Genomic DNA, 26,928 nt, shown 5'->3' on the forward strand with positions numbered 1-26,928 from the left:
CTCTCTCACATATTCCACAGACTCTGAGAATCCACTGGACTCAGGCCATCACCTCTGTCTGTGTCTGGATAGAACTTCTGTGCCGAGCCGCCCCCGTAGACCGCTGGGCAGCCTGTCCATTGGGTGCCTAGATCAGGTGTCAGGGGAGCATTGCTATGGAGTCTTCAGTGTCAGGAGCTGGGTGAAAGCTTCCTCGTGACAGCCCGTCGAGGGTCCTTAGGAAGGGCTGTGGGCATGGATGGTTGGGTTCAGAACAGAGTGCAGTGGAGTCTCGTACTGTGTGGCATTTGCCAAGAAGATCTGTGGGGCTTCTTGTGTTTTTGTGTTTTTCACCTTTAAAAGCAGAAGACCAATTTAAGTTCCCTGACTTTTCTGCTTGGTTGTTTGTCGAGTTTAGTCTTTCATTTAGATAATAAGCCAGGATACATGTTTAGCAGAGCTAACCGTTGTGGAGTTACATACAGCTCCCTCTGCCAGGGTTGAAATAGAGTTTCTATAATGGCCCATTCCACAGGCCTCTTCTGTCCTCCCTGGTTTGATCTCCTGTCACCTCCAGATTATTTCAATTGCCAGGTAACCTCAAGACAGTTGGAATTAGATTCTAGAGCATAATTTTCTAATGTACTTGCTTGGAAATGTTATCAGGACACCTAGGATTAAGAAGGGAGAAAGACAAAGTAACAGATGTAAGTGGGAAGTTGCTTCTTGTACAAAGAGTTACTGTGAGCCGAATGTTCCAAAGGCAGAGAAATCAATCCAGTTATTGCCAGACACTAAAAACAGATGTTTCACTGGTATAGAGGGTCTGGGCTGCAGGTATGGAGATAAGCGGGGACGCCATTGAGCTTCTGGGGTCCTGGTACAGCCCTAAACGTCTAAGCCACCTGAGTTCAGTATAATTTTGTGCTTCAGGTGAGTGATGCAGTGTATTCACTGTTGGTCACAGTCAGAACCTGGAGGTTGTGGGACCAGTCTGAGGGCTGGAAATGACGCACAAATAAGCATGTGACAGTGACATAAGGACTCGAAAGGAAATTCAGAGAAAGGGAAAGCTCATCCTTCCTTGATGATGCTGAGAGGAGAGAACGAAAAATCAGGTGCTTTCATATCATAGCATTGTAAGGTAATGGCTTTTGGTTCCTCTGTTCATATTGGGAGGTTAACTGCATGTGGGGATGTTGATCTTACCTGGCAATTCTGGTGTCAACTGTCTATCCCTCCCTTGATGTTACAGCTGAAGGTCTCCAGGGATGGACATTCCACAAACTTCGAGGATGATATGTTCATTGTTTTCTAATGTTTTAACTAGACCGTTTCCTTGTACCATCATCAACAACTCTCCTGTTATATATTTTGAGGTCCTTATTTAATGGTTTTTAGTAGAAAGTTAAGGATTGTAGAAAGAGCAATCAGAGCTTGGTTTGAAGCCTAGTGGCATAGCGTGTAAGCTTTGAGACTTTGGACAAGTCAGTTAACGTCTTTGAATCTGTTTTTTCCTCTGTAAAACAGGGGACAGTATCTGCTTTGTAGAGCTCTGAGAATTAAATAAAATAATGTAGGGTCCAACACTTACTAATTACCAAATGCCTAAGATATTTCTTCTCTGTGAAATATCCCTTCAACACATGTAGTGTGTTTTCGTACCTGTGTATGTTTCATCTCCCCAAGTAGTTTATCCATGTACACACACACACACACACACATACATACATATTCCTGCTTATTTAAACAAGTTCTTGGTTAGTGTCTGTTCATTGACTAAATTCCCCAGGCACCTATTATCTCTTATCTTCCGGAGCAACATGGAATTTCATGTGTCTATTCGAATTGCAGATTTCTAATTTTTCTTTTGTTTTTGCATTTCTAAGAGTACATTTCTTATTTTTTAGCATCCAGTCATTTGCTTGATTCATATTAAGCTGGCAATCAGCTAAAATCCCCTGGCTATTATCACCTAAGTGGCCATCACCTTAGCTTCCCCTATTGAGAACTTCATACAGTTGATTTTTTTGTTTGTTTCAGCCTCTTTGTAAGAATCTACCTTTGTCTTCATGAGTAGTCACGCTGGTTATGAAGACCACGTAGTAACACGCTAAAACTTTTTTAATTTTTAAAAGATACAAAACAGTATGTTAAGATTATAACTTCAAAAATTATAGAGAAAAATCCTGGAAGGCAGGAAATAGCTCCTTGAGAAGATGAGACCTACACAGGTAAGAAGAGCTGTATCTCCACCAGGGGAGGGGAAGACGCAGGGCTCAGGCTCTGGAGTCTCACTTCTACCACCTGCTGGTGGTGTTTGATCTTGGACCTGTTATTTGATGTTTCTGTACTTCAGGCACTCATAATAGTAATGACTTCATAGGGTTTTTGTGAAGATCAAATAAAATACAGATAGAGCGTAGTAAATGATGTTTCCTATTTTGATGAAATAGCTTCAAACTCTATAGTAGTTTGTAAAGCAATTTATTCCATGAACATGAATTAAGTACTGTGTGGCAGGCATTCTGGTAAGGGCTTAATATAAAAAGATGAAACCTGCTTAGTTTCTACCCCTCACAGAGCTTAAAGTTTGCTAAGGAAATAGACATAATTAAGATATATGTGGTTAATGGTAGTTATATATATATATATAGGCTATTAAAAGATAGAGGAAGGGAATTTAACCTTGGGGAGAAGGTCGTCTGAGCTAGATGAGTGGGAATTAGCCAAAAGGGGGAAAATATATTTTTTGTTCCATGTGTAACAAGCACAGAAAAAGAGGTGAGAACTAGTGTGTGGTAGGTAAGGGACCCCGTGCAGTACGTCACCAGGGCAAGCAGAATCAGCAGCAAGCAGATGGGCCTGGAGAAACAGGCAAGGGCTAGATCATAAGGCATCATCTGTAACATTTGAGGCAACAGTGACGTCATCTCAGAGGGAGTGGAGTCTACTGAAGAGTCTGAGCCGGAAATTGATTATCCGGAGGCAAGGAAGCTTCCGTTAGCTATTGCAGGTAAGGTGAAGGCCCGAGCTAGAAGCAGTAATGATTATCTTAGAGACAAGGGCGGAGGCTTGAGAATACTTAAGAGGCAGAGTCACACTGATGATTCTATGGCGAGAATATAGGAGTTGAAGGATGATGCTCAGTGGATGGCGCTCTTTCAGGTGGGGCAGTTTGGGGATGAGAAGGAGGAATGGATGAGCTCAATTCTGTGAATTGAAACCTAGCTGGATTTTTGAGGTAGAAGCTTTGAGAGGTGAAGGCTGGAAAGAAAGATTTGGGAAGCCTTGGGAACAGGTGATACCACCAAGGAGAGCATGAAGCAGCAGTTCTTAAGCCTTTTGGAACCTTTGCATTACTTGGAGAGCTTTTAAGCAAAATACTGATGGTGTCCTGGTCATGTGTGTGTGTGTGTGTGTGTGTGTGTGTGTGTGTACACAAATGTGTTTTTTTATAATTGTGGTAAAATATACCTAACATAAAATTTACCATTTTAAATGTACAGTTAAGTGGCATTAAGTACCCCTCCACATTGTTGTGCATCTATCACAGCTGTGCATCTCCAGAATTTTTTCATCATCCTAAACAGAAACTCGCAACCTATTAAACAATAAGTACTCACCCCTCTTCCCACAAGGCCCTGGTAACCACAATTCTACTTTCTGTTTCTATGAAATTGGCTATTCTAGGTTCCTCACATGAGTAGAATCATAATATATGGCCTTTTGTGTCTGACTTCTTTCACTTAGCATCATGTTTTCAAGGTTTACCCGTGTTGTAGCCTGTATCAGTATTTCATTCCTGTTTAAGGCTGAATAATATTCTGTTGTATGTATATACACATTTGGTTCATTCATGTATTGATGGACATATGGGTTGTCTCCACCTTTTGGCTATTGTGAGTAATGCTGCTGTGAATACGGGGGTCCGTATATCTGCTGAAGTCCCTGCTTTCGGTTCTTTTCAGTCTATACCTAGACGTGGAAATGCTGAGTCATATGGTTACGTGATGTTTTTTAAAAGCTCCCCAGGTGATCTTCAGATATGCCCCAGGGTTGAGAACCTATGATTTATAGCAAGGCTGCTTAATCTGGAAGGTCCATAAGTGGTCTTACAGTGGGTTAGTGACATATTAGGAGAATTGTATGCCTTCTTTTGTTATCTATGTAGCTTTACTTTTGGGCTTTGGTCAGATTCTCAAAGCCATTCATAACTCCAAAGTGGTGCTAAGAATCACTGCAGAATCTAATTTAATATAGACAGAGATTTGAATAGACATTTCTCCAGAGAAGATATTCAGCGGCCAAAAAAACACTTGAAAAGATGCTCAACATAGTTACTAGGGAAAAGCAGATCAAACCAACGAGACACCATTTCATGCCCAGTAGGATGGCTATAATTTTTTTTAAAAAATTAAATAAGTGTTGATGAAGATATGGAGAAATCAGAACCCTCAGACATTGCTGGTGGGAAAATAAAATGGTATATTCACTTTGGAAAGCAGTCTGGCAGTTCATCAAAAAATTAAATGTAAAGGTACTATAGACTCACCAATTCCATTTCTAGATTTATATCCAAAAGAACTAAAGCGTATCTGTACACTTGTACACAGATGTCCATAGCAGCATTATTCATTCCTAAGAGCCAGAAAGTAGAAACAGCCCAGATGTCCATCGACTGACGAGTAGATAAATAAAATGTGGTCTATCCTATATACATTGCAATATTTGGCTATAGAAAGGAATGAAGCACTCATACATGCTACAATATTGTGGAACCTTGAAAACATTACGCTCATTGACATAAGTGAGAAACAAAAGGCCACACGTTGTATGTTTCCATTTATATGACATGTCCAGATTAGGCACATACATAAAGTCAGATGAGAGTTCAGGGTGGGAGAGAGGAGGGAATGAGGAAGCATTGCCTCATGGGCATGGGGTTTCCTGTTGGGGCGGTGAAATGTTGTGGAATTAGATACGGTGATGGTTGCACAATCCTGTGATTAGATTAAAACCGCTGAAATGGATGTGTGAAAAGAGTGAATTGTATGGCTTCTGACTTATACCCCACTAAAGCTGTTAAAAATAATTTTAAAAAAGGAAGAGAACCGAGGAGAGGGCTGGGCTGAGGAGGAGGCCTGGAGAACTCCCAAGAGGAAGGTCCCATAAAAGAGATGGAAGAAGAAGAATTATGCAGTTTAAGGGGAGACCCTATAGAGGGTGGTGTCATGGAAGGCTCAGAACAGAGATATACCGGGAGGAATCCCTGGGGGGACGTGATCACAGTGACAGACACAGTGGAAGGGCTAAGTCACATAACACGGGCTGCCAGAATTTACGTAGGCTCGGTATTCAAAGGTCACGGGAGACGAGGGAGGCAGTCAGTGGAGCGAGGGGGGAAGAAGTGTAATTGTTTGGGGTCATGAAGTGAGTGGAAGGGAACAGGCATAAACCACAGGCCTATACTCCCTTGTCTGAATCTCCGAATTCAACAAACTCTGGAACTGGAAAGGTTTTCATAACTCATTTAGCGGTAAAACCTGACCTGAATGGATATGGAATGGCTTATAATCTTCACTTGTCCCACCTGGTGTGAATATTCATACATCTCACTGCAGAAATAATATGGAATTTGATTACAGAATGCACTCACAGGGCTCTGTGGGGTTATTATGAAATACGGCGTATGCCACGTTTTCTCTTTCTAAAATTAAAATATGTCAATCTCTCTGAATTCTAAATTCTGTGGCTCCCTAGTGTTTGGGGTAAGGGAGCACAGGCCTGTAGTCTTTGGGCAGGTCCGGATGTGAAGGACAGATGTGAGACTGGATGGCCGCTGGAGAAAGATTCAGACTCAAGGGATGGAAATGACCTGAGTGTGCTTATAGGTTAAAGTAGAAAGAAAAAGCGTGAACAGTTGCTAGAGAGAAGCTTTGTAGCAAAGTCTCAGAGAAGATGGGGAGGGAAATAGGAAATGGGGTTGGAGCGGTTAGTGTTGATAAGAGAAGGAATTACATATCCTCTGAGAAGCCAGGAGCGAGTTGAAGAGAGCAGTGGATTTCTGTGTGAGTGAAAGGAAGGGAAGTCGCATGAAATCAGGTTGATCAGCCATTTGCCCAAGTGGTAGAAGCTGGAAATAATTGTTGGGGTAAATAGGAGCTGACTGGAGAACAAATAAAAGGATGGGCGGGCAGGCCTGTGAGTCTAAGGCAGGTTGCGAAACCTTGAAACGTCTTGAGGGGCCGTTCCGCCCTTAGCTGTGGGATTTTCTCCGTCGGTGCTCGGGCTCCTACTTATAGGAGTGGAGGAATCTTGGGATTAAGTTTTGCGGAAGGAACTCTGTGAGAAGAGATGCGTGAGACCCACCTGACGGTGGTGAATCCAGCGAGGTAGGGAGGGACATGCGATGAGCAGGAGGGCAAGGGACTAGAGTTCTTGATCCATGAAGACCGGTTACCGGGGAGGAAGAAAGCTAGCGTGCTAGGAAGCTGTGGGCCAGAAGTGGCTTTCGGGGGGCCCCAGTTCTGGGTGGCAGCAAGGTTCGGGAGTGATCGTAGGGGCAGTGGCCGAAGCGCAGTGGAGGTGACCTGTGTCGGAGGTGACGAGACAGGAGGGCCTGTGAGGATTTCACAGAGGTTGTGAGATCACTCCGGTGGCGACCAGATGTGGCCTAGAGAGGAAGAACTAATCAAATACCAATATCTTCAGGAAAGGTGGAAGGTTAAGTGGCACACTGGTACGTCTCAGGCCGGAGCGTGGACAGAGGGTGCTTTAAGACATGGGTTTCCAAGGAGCGGAGATTTTGATTCAAGGCCACCCTTGTGATTGAGCAGCGGCCTAGTGGCAGCTCTGAGGAAGGCGGAGGGGGTGCCGCGCCCTCCTGTTCCTGGGACGTGTGTGATGAGAGGACAGGCAGCGTCTATGGGAATGGACTGTGGGGAGGGCCTGTCAGGAGGGACCCGAAAGGCTCCTTATGCTGTTACTGGGTTAAGGATGTGGGCGAATTTCTACCTACAGAGTAAGACTTGAGAGGCACAGGAAGACCGGTAGGATGGCGTAGAACTGCTGTGGGTTGCATTTGGGAAGAAACACAAGACAGAAAAAGAAAACTGTTTAGATGGTGACCAAATGCGAGAGAAGTTTCATCTCTGCCCCAATTCAAATACTGAACACATTAAAATAGGAAGATTATGAAGGATTTTCCTTTCCTTTTTTTTTAATTGTGTTTTTGTAGGTGTTCACATTGTTTTAATAATACAAAGACATTGAGTAAATAATGTCATTGCGCTGGTCGGACCTTCTCTTCTAGTCTGCTAATGTTAAGATGTTCATAAAAGTACTCTTATCAAACATGATAGGTATGCTTTGTGTCACCTGCCTATCTGATAAACAGGTTAATTTTTTTTTTCCGAGTCATTGATTTAAAAAATCAGCTAGACTGGAGAGCCTCTCTTTGTTTGTAATAACCAGTTAACTAACACCTGGCATGTTATTCCACCAGCCTAGACTAACTCGCCATTGTCTCCCAGCCCAGTAGTTCTAAGCGCTGCTCTTCCTTTCCAGGCGGCGCTGGGCAGGCTTCAGCTGATCACCTGGGGTCGTTCTGCAGGGGGGTTCTAACTTCGTTGGTCTGGGGTAGAGCCTGGAAAGCCATGTTTTTAAAAAGTTCCTCAGGTGATTCATTATGAGCCACATCTGCTTTCATCTGTACAACAGCAGTAACTCAGATGCCTCACCAACCTGAATATGCTGTGTCTATGCCAGATCCCTGACTCCACATTCTTTTATCAAAGTAAACATGAAATGCTTATAAAACATTTGAAAGAGACTCAATTATTAGTAATCAGTTTAAATTAGAAAATAATGTGCCATAGTCTTCAAATTTGCAAAGCATTTTTTAAAATCATAATACTCATTATTGTTGTGAATTCTGGTAAGATGGGACCTCACATACCCTGCTTGAGGTGATTAGAAATTAGTACAGCCTTTCTGGAAAATAATTTGACAGTAAATATAATAGCTTTAAATATGGTCACACCGTTTGATCCAGTAATTACATTTCTGAGACTCTATTGTATTGACTATTGATTATTAATTAATCAGATATGTGGATCAGTACTTACATAAAAGATATTCATCACAGTGTTATTTATGGTGGTAAAAAATGGAAGCAAACTAAATGATTATAGAAAATGGTTAAATATATTATGGTACTTTCATATGATGGAATATCATAGAGCCATTAAAAATTATGTTTATAAAGACATATTTAATACCATGGAAAAATCTTAGAAATAATAGGAGCATCTATAAAATTGTACATGCAGTTCGTGGCACACACACACAGACACACACAGTACTTTTTTTTTTAATTTTTATTTTATATTGGAGTATAGTTGATTAACAATATTGTGTTAGTTTCAGGTGTACAGCAAAGTGATTCAGTTATACATATACATGTATCTATTAGTTTTCAAATTCTTTTCCTATATAGGTTATTACAGAATATTGAGCAGAGTTCCCTGTGCTATACAGTAGGTCCTTGTTGGTTATCCTTTTTAAATAGAGCAGCGTGTACATGTCAATCCGAAACTCCCAATGCTGAGCAGAAATTTTTTTAATTTAATGGTTATTCTCTGGTAGGAATACATGCAATTTATTCTTTAGCATTTTATATTCTAAATTTTCTACTACGAGCATGCATTACTTTTATTAAGAAAAAATAATAAAACTTTAAAAAACAAAATTCTTGCTCTTATGTCTTTAGCAGAAAGGAGGAGGACAATTCATGTGGGGTGAATCATTAGAGAAGTCACTCTTGCTCGTAATAGTTGCCAGTTTGTTTCCTAAATATTTGTAAACCATCCATTTACCTGTTCCACAACGCTGCAGGTTATCAGTATCAGGCCTAATAGCTTGTGGGGCTTTTTGTTGTCGTTTTCTGGTTTTTTTGTTTTTAATAACTGCTTTTTTGAGATACAACTCATGTAACGTAAAATTCACCCTTTGAAAGTGTCCAGTTCCGTGGTTTTTAGTTTATTCACCAGCCGTGCAGCCATCACCACTATCTAGTTTCAGAACATTTTCATCAACCCGAAAAGAAACCCTGTGCTCGTTAGCAGTCACTCCCCCTCTGCCTTTCCCCTTAGCCCCTGGCAACCACTAATCTGCTTTCTGTTTCTGTGGATTTGCTTATTCTGGATGTTTCCTATAAATGCAGTTGTACCATATGTGGCCGTTTGCAGTATCCTGTTAGCAGCCCCTCCTCCCTACACTTCCAAACCTGTGGTGGGTACCGCTACCCTAACTGTGGTCTGACCACCTCTGGCTGAGACCTTTCCACTGTGCCTGTGGTTTAGTAAGTCAACAGGGACTGCTACATTTAGGGTTTTCTATATTCTGACGCTCCAAAGTAGATGCTTACTAAATACGTGGTGAATACGTGAATTCAGTGAATAAAATGTACTCTGCCTTACCTCTCCCTTTCCTTTTTTGTCAGAGCAGATTATTAATACTATGAGTTAGTCAGATTTCAGGTCACCGATGGGGCAAGAAACTTTCTCCCTGCAGCTGATGGCAGTGGTTGGCAAAGCTCAGCAGGCCTCAGCGTCCGGGCTTGTTAGACCCCGCCTGCCGCCAGGGTGCGTCCTTCAGGCCGGCTGGGTGGAGCCGGAGGGTGCGTTTCCCCGCAGCTCCCGGGTGGCACTGGGGGAGGTAGGGTGCAGCCAGCACCATAACCAGGGCCTGACAGCATCCTGGGGGGAGAAGAGATTGGGTGAGGGTGGAAAGACCCAGAGCCCCCCGGCTGTCGAGTCACATGGCCGCGCGGTCACCCAGCATCTCTGGCCCGACCGTGCTCTCTGTTAAGTGCACCGCTTTGGCACCCTAGGGTCCTCGGACACCCTCACCACCACCCCGGCTTCCCTTTGAAATGTAGTACCCCTTCTTCAAAACCCAACTCGGCCCATTCGTCAGACCTTCGCCGAGGCTCCCCACGACAAGAAGTGATTTCTCTTCGCGAGCACTTTGTGTTTTTCATGTGTGCTGGATCCCGCGTTAGTTTACTCCATACTTGTTTCTTCTTCCTAAATCTTTGATTTCTTGAGGTTAAGTTCTGTTTCTTACTCCGTGATTGTATGACAGTGTCCAGAGAGCCCAGGAATTTGCTCTCGGCAGCTACTCAATTATCAGCGCAGTTGAACATCAGAAGGAAAGAAATGCAAATAGACTTTTAAATTAAAATCCTATAATTTAGGTTATATTTTTAATACCAAGAAGAGATCTTTATTAATTAGGAACGTAACCTTATATAAAATTTAATTGTCCGGGGTCCAAATATGTTTTTGCCCTAAGTAATAGTCATTACTCTGGATTTCGAAACGTTGCCTTAGAACACCAAACTAAAGAAGGTCATATGCCTGTGTTATGAACATACATATATAATGTGTTGTGATTTCTCTGAGAGCTTAGTTTTTTTCTACATCATTTATCCTAACTGGAGCCAGGGTTTGAGTTTCAGCTTAATGAGTTCTCTTTTTTTCCCTGATACCAGGCAAAAGTAATATAATAGTTACCTGTATCTGAGGTGTGTCAAGCAATTACCTTAATTTCTTTCAAGTTTTCATTTCATGCTTATTAACTTGCCAGTTATGGTTAAATAAGGTGCAGCAGCCTTACAGATCTTTATCCATAGCTGTAGGTTTTACCAAAACAATGATTCTTTACTCTCTCAGTGCAAACACATTTTTAGGACTAATTGAAAAAAAAAAAAAAAAAAAAAGGTACAGAAGGACACATTCTCCAATAGGAGGAAGTTGTTTTAATCTTTTCAGTGCCTGTTTGAGACCACCCTGATCTCGTCCATTAAATTATTATTTTTAACGCCCTTTAAGCTCATTTGGGTTTAAAGTTGTATTAACTACCCAAAGGGTGATGAGAAGAAGCTCCATTCTTGAGTCCAGTTATAACTTTAGTTCCCCAAAATGCAGGAACTCTGCATCTAGAGTGGGAAGGAGAAAGCCCTCCACTGACAGCTCTCCAGGACAGCTCCGCTCTTACAAAATCTGGCAAATCGAGAGGGCTCCCTAATTCTCCACGCCCCGATCCTGAGGTCAGAGAACTGGGCTCCATTGTACAATCGCAATACTAACAATAAGATTGCACTTCCACCGAGAGCTGTTTATGCGTTCCAAGTTTGAAGCTTAAGCTGAAGTACAAATCCCGCCTAAACTCAAGTCTGGTTAGTTTCGATAATTACTAAAATCCAGTGTTTGAGAGTGAAGAAAATGGTTAAAGTAAGTGTTTTCGGCTTATAAGTTCAGGTGCCAAGGTAATTTTTAAATTCTTTTCAAATAATGAATTCTTGTAAATAACTTTCTAAATTCTAGTAATTCTCAGTAAATCATTCTGTAGGTATGTGTTATTTGCAAATAAAAATGCCTAATTTGGCTTGTTTTTGTAAGAACAAATTGGATTGGGGGAAGGGGGACCTGTTGATCCAGAGCTGCCTTTTTCTATTTTTGATGGCAACCATTGCCTCATAGCAAATACTGTTTGGAGTTATTGTAACGATCTGACGAAAAGAAAGTTTGTCAGAATTTGTGTGGTGAAAAAAATGAATCAGAGGTCCTCCCACCAAACCAGGGTTTTCCTCCTTGCTCACTTTCCACTTCTGTGGAAGAGAAAAGAGAAAGAGCATAAAAAAGTATTCCAGAAAAAGGCTTCTTATATGCGAGACATAATTTAAACTGCCCCAAGGAGCTGTATAACTGCGATCCTTTTCTCTTCTCTAACCACAGACATTTCATTTGGGTCCTAAACGTTGTCCCTGGGACATGCTTAAAAGTTTTGCCCCTGCTTTGTGTTCTGTTTGACTGGAGACAAAGAACGCATAGGAAAGCTTGGGGTGAAATGAGTGTGAATGAGAAAAGGAAAGAGAGTGTCTTCCGTGGCATCTCTGGCGCCCAGAACCTGGCGTGGGGGACAGCAGTGTGGGCCTGCCTGGGAAGGAGGCAACTGAGGATGCAGAAGAAAGAAGCGTCATCTTAATCGCATGTCCTATGGGCCAGGGAACGAGTAGAAGGGAACCTCTAATTCTTCCTAGTGGAATCCATGAGGCCTGCGTAAAGAAGATGGCTTTTCAGCTGAACTTGAAAGAGAAGATTTTCCTGAGGAAGCGCGATTTGAGTAACCTTTGCTGGAAGGCTCTTGTGATTTGGACATTGTTCTTGCTTTAGAAGAGTCGCATCTGTGGGAGAGAAAACATGAGAAAGTTACAAAAGTTAAGACTAGGATACAGTAAGGAGTCCAGAATGACCAAGAGCCTCCATCTTTCTTATTTAGAAGAACTTGAGGTAGATGTGGAGAAAATATAATTTGGTTGTAATAGAGTTTCAGTAGTTACAGAATACTGTTACAGAATATCCTTTGATTGGTAAAAGGAAATAATTTATACTTTAAATTTCATTGCAAATACTTACCTGTAAAAGGGGGTCCAATTTCTTATTTCATTCACTTGAGGCATTTTTCGTGCCACTTACCATAGAGTAGCTTTACCTCATTTTATGCAATATGCTTCCTGAAAATAAGCATGTTAACAATTTGTATGTTTTAATTTGCATCCTGGAGAGCCTGGTTGTTTAAAAGAATCTCTGGTTTGCTTGTTGTTTTTGTTTTTCTCCAGTGGCACGGCCGGGTCTCCTTCCCTCCCTCCCTCCCTCCCTCTCCCTTTCCTCCTTTCTGCCTTTTGGTAAACTCATCAAAATCTGATGTGTTAATGAAAGGAAATTTGGAAAATGCAAACATTAAATTATACCCACAGTGCTGGTTGAAACAATTTAACTGCTAATACACTGGTGAATTTTCTTCTAATTTTTTTCTATAAATTAATTTTTCTCTCTAACTGTAATTCACCATCAGCTTAGATTGTTTCATAAACATTTACATGGTATTAAATTCAACCTATAACATCTTACATTTATTAAATAAGCCCTTACTAGGTGCCAATCATTGTTCTATGCTCTTTACATTTCATGCTCTCAACAAACTTATAAAAGTATGTATTAGTATTTCTACAGTTTTAGAAATGAGGAAACTTAGGTCCAGTGGGGTTAATTAGCATAATTAGCACAACTAATATGTGGTATTCCAGGCATTCCAAACCTGAGTTGACACCAGAGGATGTGCTCTTAGCCATTGTGTTGTACCACTTTTCCTGAATTTTGTTTTAATGGTTGCATAATAAAGAAATTCTGTTATGGACCTTAGAGCTCTGTTAGAAAGGTGTCACTCTATCAAGAGAGAACTTTCCTGACCACCTAAGTAAAATGGCACTACTCACCCCCATCTATTGACACGTTGTACTATCCTAGCCCTGAGTTGTTTCACTGTTTCTCTTATGGACGAAAGACTTGGTCTGTTTCGTTCATTGCTGTATCCCCCAATTCCTAGAACCATGCATGACATGTAATACATATTCAGTTAAACTTATTGAGGGATTTCATGATCTATGCTTTCAGGTTAGCTTTGTATAAATTCTTATTTTCATAATCAACTTTCATTGGGGCTGAAAGGCTGGAACGACCACGTGATCTGCATTTCCGTCTGTAAATCACAAGAATGCTAGGCTCCAAGCGCCCCAGGCTGGCGGGCAATGCAGAACACCCAACACTTGTGCTCAGCAGGGCCGTTGCATGCCTACCAAGAGCCGGCTTCTCGTCCAGACTGGTTTATGCTAGTTGTGGTTGTTATTGTAATCACATAAGTTTATTAAATATTATGTAACTGATTGTGAGTGTGAAAAGGTACATATGTTTCTATAAAAACTGAGATGAATGCTTTGAAAAACTCAGTCAGATGGACCAAAATTGCTTCCAAATAGGTATACGCAACACATCTATAAAAGGCTGGGAAAAAATAATGAAAATCTATACCTCATAAGCACTTATAAGAACTCTAAGTGTGAGTTCTAGCTCTATTTTATTTTATTATTATTTTAATTTATTTATTTTTTATTTTTGGCTGTGTTGGGTCTTCATTGCTGCGCGCAGGCTTTCTCTAGGTGCAGCGAACGGGGGCTACTCTTCATTGCGGTGGCTTCTCTTTGTTGTGGAGCATGGGCTCTAGGCACACGGGCTTCAGTAGTTGTGGCTCACGGGCTCTAGGCATGCGGGCTTCAGTAGTTGTGGCTCACGGGCTTAGTTGCTCCGCGGCATGTGGGATCTTCCCAGACCAGGGCTCGAACCTGTGTCCCCTGCATTGGCAGGCGGATTCTTAACCACTGCACCACCAGGGAAGCCCCTAGCTCTATTTTAAATAAACAAAAATTGGAAATAGTAGACAGTGCCTTAATGATAGGTCTGATTTATGTGAGAAAGACAATACGAAACCCCAGTGGAGACTGATACTCAAATATATGATGTTTAAAGTTAAAATGAAATGATTTAACTAGTACGTATCATTTTCTGTAATTGCTCTTGATAACTGCCTTTTAAAATTAACCAGTTACTACTTCTGATTCTGTAGGAAAAAGAAGGCTTTTACTATTTTGAATGAAACTCAGCATTCTTGGTGTGCCAGAGAAAATTCCTAGCTGGTTTTATTACTTCAGTAACTCCATAATAAATTCAGTAATAATGGTAATGCTTCATTTTTCTTCGGGGAATAATTGCTTATGAGCTGAGGCGGGATTTCCTTTCTGCAGTAGAACATGAGCTTCAGCAGGACAGGGGCTTTGTCTGTTTTGTTCCTGGTTCTATCCATGTCTACAGCAGTGCCTGGTGCATTCATTATTTATTGAATGGATAGATGAATGATTCTAGACATTTTTTATAGTATTTTGCATTTTACAATGAAACTACTATGATTTTGGCAAAAGGTACTTTTAAATTACATATTCAGTGTTTATCAAATTAAGTTAAAATATGCTGCTTTCTATAATTTACATAAGTTTACGTTTCTCACTTCAGTGAAAGTAATTAAAGCATAGGAGCCTCAGTGCTCACGTTGCAGCGGTTAAGAATTGAGGAGGTGTTTGGATTCACTTATGAGCTCTAAAACTTCCTAACGATGTGGCCTCAGTCAGGTTACTGTAGCTCTTGTGTACCTCAGCTTCCTCATCTGTAAATTGGTGATAATCATAGATTGTTATGGGAACTAAAGGTCTACCTATGTGTAAAGTACCTAGAGAGTACCTGCCAAGATGGTAAGCACTCAGTAAATGATAGCTGTTATGATCACACTCGAGCGTGACTCCTGACCTGTCATTTATTATCTGAGCAATTTGAGCAAATTACTTATGGAAACAGGTCAGAGAGGTTAGGTAATCTGTAAGGGGTGAGGGTGTGTGTGTGTGTGTGTGTGTGTGTGTGTGTGTGTGTGTGTGTGTGTGTGAGAGAGAATGTAATGTGTACATGCACATATATAAAAAACATTAAAATGTAAGTTTTTAAACAGGAAAAGTGCTTAACACTTAATAAGTACTCAGTAAGTGTTAGCAAAAAAAAAAAAAGCAAACAACATATTATACTGTGGGAGAAGATTCTCATTTATTTATTTAAAAACTTTTTACAGCTGGAATAATCAAAAATACTTTTTACGTAGGTATAGACTGTCTTGCCCTGGACATTTCTGTCAGTTTTTCCTCATAAATTAGGAAGGTTTTTTTGAAATCTCAAAGAAGTTTAAAATGGGTTTCAGAATTAAGAAAGAGAATTGAGTTTTAATCTGGGCAAGTTTATGAAACTCTAACACAAGCACTACATTGTGGTTCTTAGTTGGATGACTTCTTTCCAGAATGCCAAGCCTTTGGTGAAAACTGGTTTTCCAGATATTAAATAGGGACTAAGTACACCCTACTTGAAGGGGCGAGAAGTGCTTACATTATGCAAGGAATGCAGTTCTTCCCCTGGTGTTTCCTCATCTGAGGCCTTGTTAAAACCTAGTCTTGCTATTCCTGGCTGGATTAGCACTGGCTGACGTCGTTGGGTGTAGAAGCAGCCCAGTGACTGGCTATATTAAGGAACTTAGCCTGTGAGAATTCAGAAAGTGGAAACCATCTTATGCCACTGATGTCAGACTAGCCGTTCTCCACCCCCCACCCCACCGCACCCTGTTGGTAATGATAGTTTAGAACAGCTCTCTGCTACTGACATATCCTGCACCGAATTTTGCTAAGATAAGACTTTCAGAGAGGATTTTTCCTTCTTTAGGAGAGATGGAGATTATGGAAATGTTACAGCAAAATATTTGTGTAACCAGCGAAAATGAATTTAGCCATTTATTTGATTATTGCAGCATGTGTTAAAGAGTGGCTGCCGCCCAGTTGCAGCCTAATGTGTTTATTACACTCTTCCCAATGGCATCTTGAAGTGTCTTTTAGCTAAAAAATTCATGAGGATTATTGGCTTTCAGTCAGAAAATGGAATATGTCTTCTAGTTACTGTCTAATATACCACTTTAAGGCCATTATACAAAAGTAAACCTGCGAGTGGGGCATATTGAAAAGGAAGGAATTTTTAGCTTAAACATTTGTCTCTACGCAGTTATTATGTTCCCGTGGAGTGAGAAACAGCATAAGAGAAGGTAGGTGTTGAAGCCATTTTACTTGGAGAAGAAGAGATGTAGTCCGTGGTATTTTCTGAAATCCTGTATCCAGCTGGAAACTGTTAGTGTTTTATTTTGGAAAAATCATCTCCTAATAATAGTATGTGTTTGACTTACTAAGTTAATTTAAAAAATCACATGTACAGTAAGTTGCTCAAAAGTAGTGAAGTTTAACTGAGAATTTGTTTCCATAAGATGCCCTTTATTCTGGGTTTGTATGAAGGGAATCTCCTAAAACTTTGCAACTTAACTCTTGTCACTGTATGAATTAATGTACAGTTTTATGAAAATACACACTATAATGTGTGGGGTAAACTAAAACTTTATCATATGAAAAGCAAGGAACCAAATAATATCATGCAAAGATGAAGTTAAAAGTGTTTCTGTGATCCAGTAAAAAGTAACACTTTGGGGAAAATAATATATCGTTTTACTAACTAAAATTTATTTTTGAAATATTGAATAGCCTCTTCTGTCACTGTATTAATGCATTACTTGTCTTGCCAGTGGGAAGAAATAGTTTGATTTTTCTGTGTGCTCTCATCCCGCATTCAGTAAATCTTCAAAGTTGTGCTTACGTTGTGTTTGTATGTGTGATGCTTTCTTTGTTTGCTTGTTTGGATGAATCAACGATACATCCTTGCATACAATCTGTATACTTACTACATGGAAGATTTTTTTAACTCTTGCCAAGAGTTAGGGTCTTGCCAAAATATTGTTTGCTTTGGGTAATTTTGTTTAGTTGACACTGTTTAGAAAGTGGTTTTTCCCCTCCCTTGTCTTCACTGCTGTATCATCTAACTGACGTCCAAGGATTGGCCCACTCCCTATTTTCTACCTTTCTCGGGCATCTATATCCTAAAAGCACATTGTGTATATTTTTAAATTAGATACTGAGTTTTTTTAGACTTATCAGAGTCTGACCCAGAAATTTTGCTTCTGTAACGTAAAGGGATCCTCCTGAAACACAGTATACTCTGAGGGAGAAATGGTTTCCAGTTTAGAATGAACAGATGTTTTTACTTGTGATAAAGAAATAACGCACGCGTCTTACTTTTGAGGTGGACTTCTGAGCGATGGAGGACCCTAAAAGATTATCCTTTCATAATCAATTTAATAGAATAGAAATGGAAAAGTGCTTAAGTGAAGATGTATGTACACTTTTAATATTACTTGAGTATTTCTTAGTCTTGCAAAGTTTGTGAAGAATCAGACCACAGAGTACACACAGTGTCATCTGTCTCTTGTAAAGAGAGTTCTGGAAGAGCCTGGAAGGCCTTAGAAAGTATAGAAGCAATTCTGGTCTCATATCAAGAGCTGGATGATTTATCAGTCAGCTCCTCCTCACGTAGGTGTTGATAAGAAAAGTTGTTCCAACAGCTTTGTATGTCATTTCATTATAAATTTCATCTCAAAGTGAGGAATTTCAGAGCAGGCCTAACTTTTAAAAAATATTTCTTGAAACTGGCAATAGAGATCTGATGTTTGATCACTTATTATGGTTGGAGTTCAGCAACAGTATTATCCTTATTTCTTCTTGAACTGAATTTGTTCAGCATATAAAAAATCTGACAGCTTTACGGGCCTTGTTTGGAAGATGGCCAGTACTGATAAAAGATAAAATGCACATTATCATTTACATAAATTCTGGATGATTAACTAGTTTTAGTGGCATGAGGCTGTATTGTGAGCAACAGCTTTGTTACCTTATAGGCTGCATCGGTGAATTTCATGCAAGAGGAGTGCCTTTTTTAGCTGTATTGAGGGTTAACATTGTGTTTTGCTTTCTGTCATTATGCTAAGGATTTAACTGGCATTATTCACACACGTACCCGCCCAGAATATTGCTAATTTAAGAAAATCAAAACATCAATTCTTGTGGCTGTAAATCTTTCCTCTAACTCTCTAGTTCGTACAAGTTGATATCAGAGGATGTAAGGGAGGATGTGCTGTCCCAGTGAAGGCAGGGCTGTTGTTTGGTTCTAGATAACAAGAATGGACGAATTGGAACTTCTTTTCCAGTCTTGTCCTTTCACACACACTTCCCACTCCACCCAGCATCTGGTAGAAACTGGCTCGTTCTCCATGACTGTCATTTCCCATCAGATATGACCCAGGAGTTTCCTTGTGTCATTTTCAGTTTTTGTGATTTACCTTGAACTCCTCAGAATTCAGAGTGAAATGCTCCAGAACGTTAATTTCATGTGAATGTTGAAAACATGCAGCCCTTTTAAGAAACCATTAGTTTAGACCTGCTCACAAAATAGAATGTCTAAAAAAATTAAAAAAAATAAAATGTCTGAGCCTTCAATTCTGCCCTTCTGTATGCTCCATCTCCTTCCTCTTCACTGGAAATTAATATTTAACTTTGATCTACAAACATCCATTAAAACTCATCTATCTATACAGTTTATTTTTTAAATTAATTTTTATTGGAGTATAGTTGATTTACAATGTTGTGTTAGTTTCAGGTATACAGCAGAGTGAATCAGTTATACATATACCTATATCCACTCTTTTTTAGATTCTTTTCCCATATAAGTCATTACAGAGGCTTGAATAGAGTCCCCTGTGCTATACAGCAGGTCCTTATTAGTTATCTATTTTATATATAGCAGTGTGTATATGTCCATCCCAATCTCCCAGTCTGTCCCTCCCCCCAATTTATTTTATTTTCAATGATTTTTCTACGTGTACATGCACCCTGGAAGCCACAGATCTATCTGTCTATCTGTCTCTGGTTTTTATGTGTTACTTGGGTGGGAAAACAGTTGACTCCCCTAGCGCACACGCACACACACACACGCACACACACACACTCACACTCGGGCGTGAAATGCTAACACGTGCTGCCAGCCGAGCCTCCACAGGGCATTAAGAACATCAGTTAGAGCAATCTAGGTTAGAGCCCCTCGGTTCTTCTCTTTGAATATCTCACTGATGAGGTTCCTGTCATTTGTTTGGTTCATCCCCTGAGGAGCAGGGCTTAAACCCACGCGTCTGCTGTAACATCACATCTACGTCTGGCCCCGTGGCAGGCAGGAGGGAGGCGCCCAGGAGCCGTCCACTGCCTGTCACCACCTTCCCCAGCCGCCTCCTCTCCCTGCTCCAGCACTAAATTCACCTTTTCCTTTTTTTCTCCGTCTGAGAGTCTGTCCTTTTTTTCCCTGGGAGATGAGCAGTGATTCAGACAGGGCATCCCCAGCCTGATGGCTGAGGCTGGCAGAGGGCATCCGCCTGTCCCCAACTTGGCCAGTGGCTGCAGACCACACCCCCACCTCAGTCCTTTTTCTTCCCTTTGGTGGTTTAAAGGTTGGCTGGCAATGTGTCCTGGGCATCCATAGCCTAGGAAAGTTGCTCAGAAAAGAGGACATACGGGGCAGACACAGAAGAACAAACAAGAATGTTTGAAAAGCTGAAATTTTTAGGCTTTGAGGAAGTGTGTTTAAGGTACCATCACATAAAAATAAAAGGGGAAAGTTGGCATTTAAATAACTTAGTTCAAGCGGAAAATAATAGTTTTTTAAAAAAAAATATTTAGGGCTTCCCTGGTGGCTCAGTGGTTGAGAGTCCACCTGCCGATGCAGGGGACACGGGTTCGTGCCCTGGTCCGGGAGGATCCCACGTGCCACAGAGAGGCTGGGCCCGTGAGCCATGGCTGCTGAGCCTGCATGTCCGGAGCCTGTGCTCCGCAACGGGAGAGGCCACAACAGTGAGAGGCCCGCGTACCGCCAAAAAAAAAAAAAAAAAATTATTTATTTTATTTTTGGCTGCATTGGGTCTTCGTTGCCGTGCACGGGCTTTCTGTAGTTGCGGCGAGCAGGGGCTACTCTTTGTTGCGGTGCGCGGGCTTCTCATTGCGGTGGCTCCTCTTGTTACGGAGCACGGGCTCTAGGCGCACGGGCTTCAGTAGTTGTGGCACGCGGGCTCTAGAGCGCAGGCTCAGTAGTTGTGGCGCGTGGGCTTAGTTGCTCTGCAGCATGTGGGAGCTTCCCAGACCAGGGCTCGAACCCGCGTCCCCTGCATTGTCAGGGGGATTCTTAACCACTACGCCCCCAAGGAAGCCCAATAATGATGTTTTAAAGCTACAAATGGAGTGGTTTGTGAACCAGACTTGGGTAGATGATACAAGTAAAACATAAACAGTCTGCTCAAATGGTTTTAGTGCGCTTGGACCAGAACCCGGGCGCTCCTGCCTTCACGCCTCACTTCCATCCAGTCCCTTGTTGAAATGCATCAGCGGTGTCCCTTCATGCAGAGTTACAATTATTAGATATGTACTTTGGGAAAAGTAAAAGTAGATGATGCTGATGCTCATGTTAAACTCCTAACTGAGTATATACGACTTTAAGGAAAACAGTCACTTATTTTAGTTGCCTGTTGAGTAGCTTTCTGAGCTTTCTGATAGTATTCAGTACTATACTTTTTAATACTTTTGGGGGGGTGGCCATTTTTATCAACAGACTTATCACATATACCTACTATATAGGGTATTTTGTTACAGATCGGGGGCTATATTTTGATGATAAAAATTTACTTAAATTTTTTTTATTTATAGAAAGCTGCTTCCAGGGTGAAAATCCCCTCGGTTGTTTGTTGAGAACTCACTCAGATTGGATGAGTAAAGTGTTTTTTTTTTACATGCTCATGAGTGAAGCCGTGGGCATTGCAGTTCCAAGAGAAATACTGAAAGTGAATGTTGGTGAGGTACCATCGGAGAAGGGCGCCGGTGTTGGGGTTTTTGCTGCACCCTCTGTCCTTTTACACTTCCTGTAATGCCCTTGTAACTCACATGCCTGCCGCACAGCCCCGCTCAGGCCCTGTGCCCTCCCCGCCAGCAAAGCGTTCCTTCTTGGATCTCACAGTACAGAGTACACCTATTTTTCCTTGTTGGCGTTTTTCCTACATAAATTTCTCTCCCTCACCTTGTTTCCTTCTAGAGAGGGACATCCCTTCTCACGGTCCTCACACGCTGAGCCTGACGCACAGTGGCAGGCAGGCAGTCTTTGAATGAACAAATGATATTTAGGTGAGGGGGAAGGAGTCAAGCATGGGGGCCAGGCAGTCCGGATCTTGCTTGTCCCATCTGACCCGTGATGCCACGAGTAGAGGGAGAATGGCTGTTGTGATGAGGCGACCCCTTGCCATAACTTTGTGGTTAAGAGTGTGTAAGCCAGTGTGTCAGTCCCACTCAACAGCCTTGTGCTATAGATGCTAATGATTATCCCCATTTTACAGACGAGGTAATCGAGGCACGAGAGGTAACTTCTTCTTAAGGTCCCACAGCGAACCAACTGGTGGAGCTTGGATATGTGTCCTGGCTTCTTTGCTCTCCTGCTTCTCATAGTCTGTCTTTGCTGATTAAATTATATCTGTACATTGCTTGGTGCGGAGTAAATGCTAAATGCACAGAGTAACTAGATACAGATTATACTTATCAACCCAAACTTGTGAGTACAGCACAGGACCTTGGGACTAGTTACATAGCTCCCAGCAGCAGGAAGCTCCGGCACTACCTTTCAGAATTGTCCCCTCCTGGTGTGACCTCTTGAATAGAATGTGATTGGCACCACCTCCCTCAGCTGATACAGTGTCTCTTCGTCCTCCTTACACGGGATTCCTCAGAAAAAAGTTTAACTCCTCGTCCCCCCTTGGATCAGAGTTGAGGCCAGAAAAAATGAGTGTAGTGCACCTGAGCGCCCAGATCCCAGCCTGGGGAGCAGCCGGGCAGTTGGACGGCTGTGTGACTGTGCTGCCACCGTCGGAGCTGGGTGGTGCTCTCTTAGCCCACCTTCCTCTTTGTCCTCGCTCTGGATGAACTGTCACTCTCTGGCACCTTCTATAAGTTCTTGACCTTCTACTGATAAGGCACGTCCCTCGGATTTTTCCCGTCTGGAAAGGATAAAAAGCCACTGCAGGAAAAGAAGGAGGGCGAAGGCAGTTCTTGAAGCCTGGGGGACGGAAGACAGGGGGAGATGGCATAGAATTAGAACTCTGGGAGAGACTTGTACGTGCTGACTTAAACTTTTGGGGCCGTCGTTTTTCTCTTGCTGAGCAGTTATTAAGCACCTTCAGTAACACCGCCTTCCACTTCCTCAAAGTCTTTTCTAGTCCCTTTGCTTAGTTCTTTTGGAACTTAAACCTTTGTCACTCTTGTTATTTGCATATTTAAATGTTATTTTGATGGCACTCATGATGACCAACGTGAACACGCTGATTCTCTTATTATATGTCCTTTTATTTTCTTAGGGAAAGGGACTCAGAGAGCAGGGGCCAGTAATTGGCCTCCTCCATTAGGGTCAGTAACGTTTCTGATCTTTTGAGCGCATCTTAAGACCAGCTGAGGGAGGGAGGGAGGGTCAGGGGTGGCAGGATGTGAGAGGAAGCCACTGCTCAGGGAGGGAGCTGCCAGGAGAGAGGGCCCTGAGGAGGGAGCAGTGAGCAGCTGATGCAGGAGGAGACCCCAGGGGCATGCCAGGGAGGCAGGAAGATCCTCTGTTTGAGGGGCATTGCTCGCCAGGACAGGGGTGTCAGAGCGCCCTGGTCGGATTTGGAAACATTCAGCTTGGTGGCGAGGCACTGCCTCTTCCCGGGGCTGTTCTTCATGGGTGAGTGATTGCAGCACAGACTTGACATTGGCCAACCCCAAACAGAGTCTGGGAGGGGCCCCTTATGGCACCTGTAGCTCCCACGTGGTGCGAGAGTGCTCCTGAAACTGGAGGCTGGCGGCAGAGACGCAAGACTAGCAGATTGCGTATCGTTCAGGGTGCTGCTGTTCAAAGGGTGGGCCCATTCAGGTAGGCTTGTTTGTTTTTTAATTGTTTACCTTTACATTTGCTTAACTTAAGCACAGTTACAAAAAAAATTACACATGCCTTTTCATTGGGAATTACATACATGCACATAAATCAAAACAATGTGTTAATTACTGTTGTCAAATTTCTGATTAAAGCCATAGCTTTTTTTATTGTTGGTAAATTGATCATCAGCTCTCTTCACTTGTTTTCTCCTTGTTTTCTGTTTCAGTTGCTGATATGTGTTCAAGATGAGTGGGATGGGAGAAAATACCTCTGACCCATCCAGGGCAGAGACAAGAAAGCGTAAGGAATGTCCTGACCAGCTTGGACCCAGGTTAGATTCTCACTGAGAACACAACCATTATTGCCCATGAAAGCCACACGTGTGAGCCTTTGATATTTTATCACATTGATTTCACACCTGATTCAAATGCTCTGTGGTTTTTTTTCTCCCTAACTGTCAAGTCTTTGGACAGTTATGTATTATTTAGCTTCCATTTTAGATATGCTAATCGGTTACAGATTTTATTATTCTTTACAAGAAGAGGAAAGTTACATACTTCTGGGTCCCCTGTGTACTTTGACTCTTAAAACCAGTTTATTCTATATAATCTTGAATTTTTCACTCCTGTTTGCTTTTAAAATGTCATAATGACAAGACAACCCATAGTAAAAAAGTTTGCTTTTATATTTATACTGGCTTTTATTCTTTCTTTCTTTTTTTTTATATTTAAGAGCAAGAAATGAAATATTGAATCCCCTTGCTTTTGAGTTGGTGATAAAGACTGTGCGTCTTCAGTGACTAAAACAAATAACTTTAAAACAAGTTGCATATCATATCATATATCATTATGGGTGGAAGTATGAGTTGTTATAACCTCCATGCAGGGTAATTTAGCAGTATCTGTTAAAATTATAAATGCATATCTTCTTTTGAACTAGCAGTTCCATTCCTAGGAATTTTCCGACAATATACTTTGACACATGCAAAATGAGGTTGCTCATTTCAGCGTTGATTATAAGCACAAAAGATTAGGAAAAACCTAAACAGCTGTAATACATCCACACACAATACAGCTCTGAAAAAGGATGAGGACACTCTTTATGGATTGATTTTAACAATATCAATATCTCTTGAGAATATTGTTATGGAGAAAAAGCAAGGTTCAGAAAATCTTGATGGAGTCCTACCATTTGTATAGAAAAGGAGGAGAATAAGAATTCTATATACTGTTTTAGGATAATTAAGAAACATAAGAGTTGTTACTCATTTGGGAGGATGAGGACTAGGCAAATGGGGAATCAGGGGTAGAAGAGAGACTTCATTCTTTTGATGATTTAAATTGTGCAAATGCTTTTTAAACGTTAGACAGCCACTTCTGTCCCGTGGCCAGTAGAAAGATCCTATGAGGAGCAGTAGGGAAGAGGACTAGGGAAAGAAGGAGGAAGAGCAGAAAGCCATTCCATTTTCCCCATCTGGTCGCCAAGCAAAACAAGCCGCGTAAATGGCCACCGTCCACACCGCAGCCCCCATCTTCCTGTGTGCGGCCTCTAGGTTCCCTGGGCCATCCTGGCCAGCCTCAGCCTTCTGTCTGTCAAACCGCCTTCAGGGCCCGGCGGTCCTGGCTGAGGAGGCCAGCTGGTAAATGGAGCCTGTTCTCTCACCACTGCTCTGCTGGTTCTCGGGATGAGCACAGCGCCTGCCTCCCCCGGGCTTTGGAGCACAGCCCCTCCTTCCCACCCATGTGTCATTTCGTTGGCATCTTCGGGGGGCAGGGGTGATGGAGGGAGGTGAAGGGGGTAGAGAGGTTCAGAATGGGAACTTAGCTCTTCTGCGCATGGCAGCCACTGTCTCCCTTTCCCTGGAATTAATAGGGTGGAAGCCAGCAGTGAAGACGAGACTTAGCAAAACCAATTCCGGTCGCTGCTCTACCAGTCACTCACTAGGTGATCTTGGACAACTCATGCAACCACTGTAAAGCGGAGAGATTGTGTTCTATCTTAGGTTTATTAGTACATGAGAATAAAGCTAACATTTAGAGGCAAACATATGAATGTCTACCACAAATTACAAGATTTTATAAATTGGCATCACATACAAATAATTATATATTAAGGATACAGAGAGCTGCTGCATTAAACAACTTGCTTTTCTTATTTATTGTATTGTTTGAATGTCATCCAGTGGACTCTACCGTACTTGAGAAAAAAATTGTATGCTGTAATTACCAAAGGGAACTTTTGAGTTTGCTCTTTCCTCAAATTCAGATGAGGAGATCTTGCCAATTTTTATTTTTTCCCTCCCTTCCATTAACATTCTCAAACTCAAGTCGAACTTGGACCGCTTGTTTACGTTTTGCATGTCATTCAGCTCGGACAGTTAACAAAGACCCTGGGGCCAGTTTCGCTTTTGTTTCTAGCTGTACTGTGGTTTTTAACGTTATCTTAAAAGGCCGTTAGGTTTGATTATGAACATCCTAAAGAAGTCTATGAAATCATAAAGATTTATTTTCATCATTTTGCTGTGCTTTATCAAAAATCATTGAAGTTTATTTATTCCTATTTTAACTAGGTTAACTTCCCTTCTTTTATTAATCTTAAATAAATTTTTATAAGCATGAGCTCCCTTATGTTTCTAAAACTCTTCTTTATTTATTCAACAATGAATTTGATACCTCTTTGTTACCAAGCACTGCATTAAGCATACTGGTGAGCAAATCATCCTGTCCTTGTCATTGTGAAGCTTACAAGTCCAGTGGGAGACATGAAACACATTGAACAAATGATCACACAAGTAAATATGTAATTACCAACTGGGGTAAGTTTGATTTCAAAAGAAAAACCATGCAACATTTAGGGCAGATTCGAGGGTTTTTTTCCACCAGAGTATTCCATGTTTCTATAAGTAACTTTTGTTTGCTCTCTTTATATTAGAACTTGGTTAACATGCTTCTCTTTTTCATAACAGCCCCAAGAGGAGCACTGAGAAACGTAATCGTGAACAGGAAAATAAATATATTGAAGAACTTGCAGAGCTGATTTTTGCTAATTTTAACGATATAGACAACTTTAACTTCAAACCTGACAAATGTGCAATCTTAAAAGAAACTGTGAAGCAAATTCGTCAGATCAAAGAACAAGGTAAGAGGAGTGAATGAATATTTTGGAGAGTTTAGTTGGTTTCTCTTTTTCCATGTGTGAGAAATCCCTTCAGAGTCCCTTTAATCCATTTCTTAGGTTTAAATTATTGATGAGAAGGTGATGTCACAGGGCAAGATGAATGCAGGTATCACTTGCAGTGGTTTATAAATAGGCTTTATATAAAATTCAACAATTCCCTAAAGACGGAGGGGGCCGAGGTGAGGCAGGGTGATGTCACTTTTCACCTAGTGAAACTCAGTTAGGTGCCCACTGATTCTCCTCCCCTGCCTTAGAATTTTTACAGCTTACACAGCAAGCGACTGTCATAATTTGCAAGTAAGGAGCCAACCGAGGATGGAAACCAGAAGTAAGGGAGTGAAGCACCTCCTGTTTCAGCTCGTCA

At 41.5% G+C, this 26,928-nt stretch overlaps 1 protein-coding gene across 13 annotated transcripts in view; it reads left to right on the top strand.

Moving 5' to 3' along the window:
* Positions 1 to 26,928, top strand: part of NCOA2 (nuclear receptor coactivator 2) — a 275,806-nt gene that overhangs the window by 156,311 nt on the left and 92,567 nt on the right. For 12 of the 13 annotated variants that reach the window (XM_082601471.1, XM_082601460.1, XM_082601463.1 and 9 more), the window contains 2 exons: positions 23,614 to 23,718; positions 26,353 to 26,525. In XM_082601471.1, the coding sequence (XP_082457597.1) occupies positions 23,633 to 23,718; positions 26,353 to 26,525 (259 nt within the window). In that variant the 5' untranslated portion in view covers positions 23,614 to 23,632. Of the gene's footprint in view, positions 1 to 22,836; positions 22,886 to 23,613; positions 23,719 to 26,352; positions 26,526 to 26,928 lie in introns of all 13 variants that reach the window. The other variant, XM_082601461.1, reaches the window with a different exon arrangement.

The sequence above is a fragment of the Mesoplodon mirus genome (genome assembly GCF_964341445.2).
Source record: "Mesoplodon mirus genome assembly, chromosome: 16".
Classification (NCBI taxonomy): Eukaryota; Metazoa; Chordata; class Mammalia; order Artiodactyla; family Ziphiidae; genus Mesoplodon; species Mesoplodon mirus.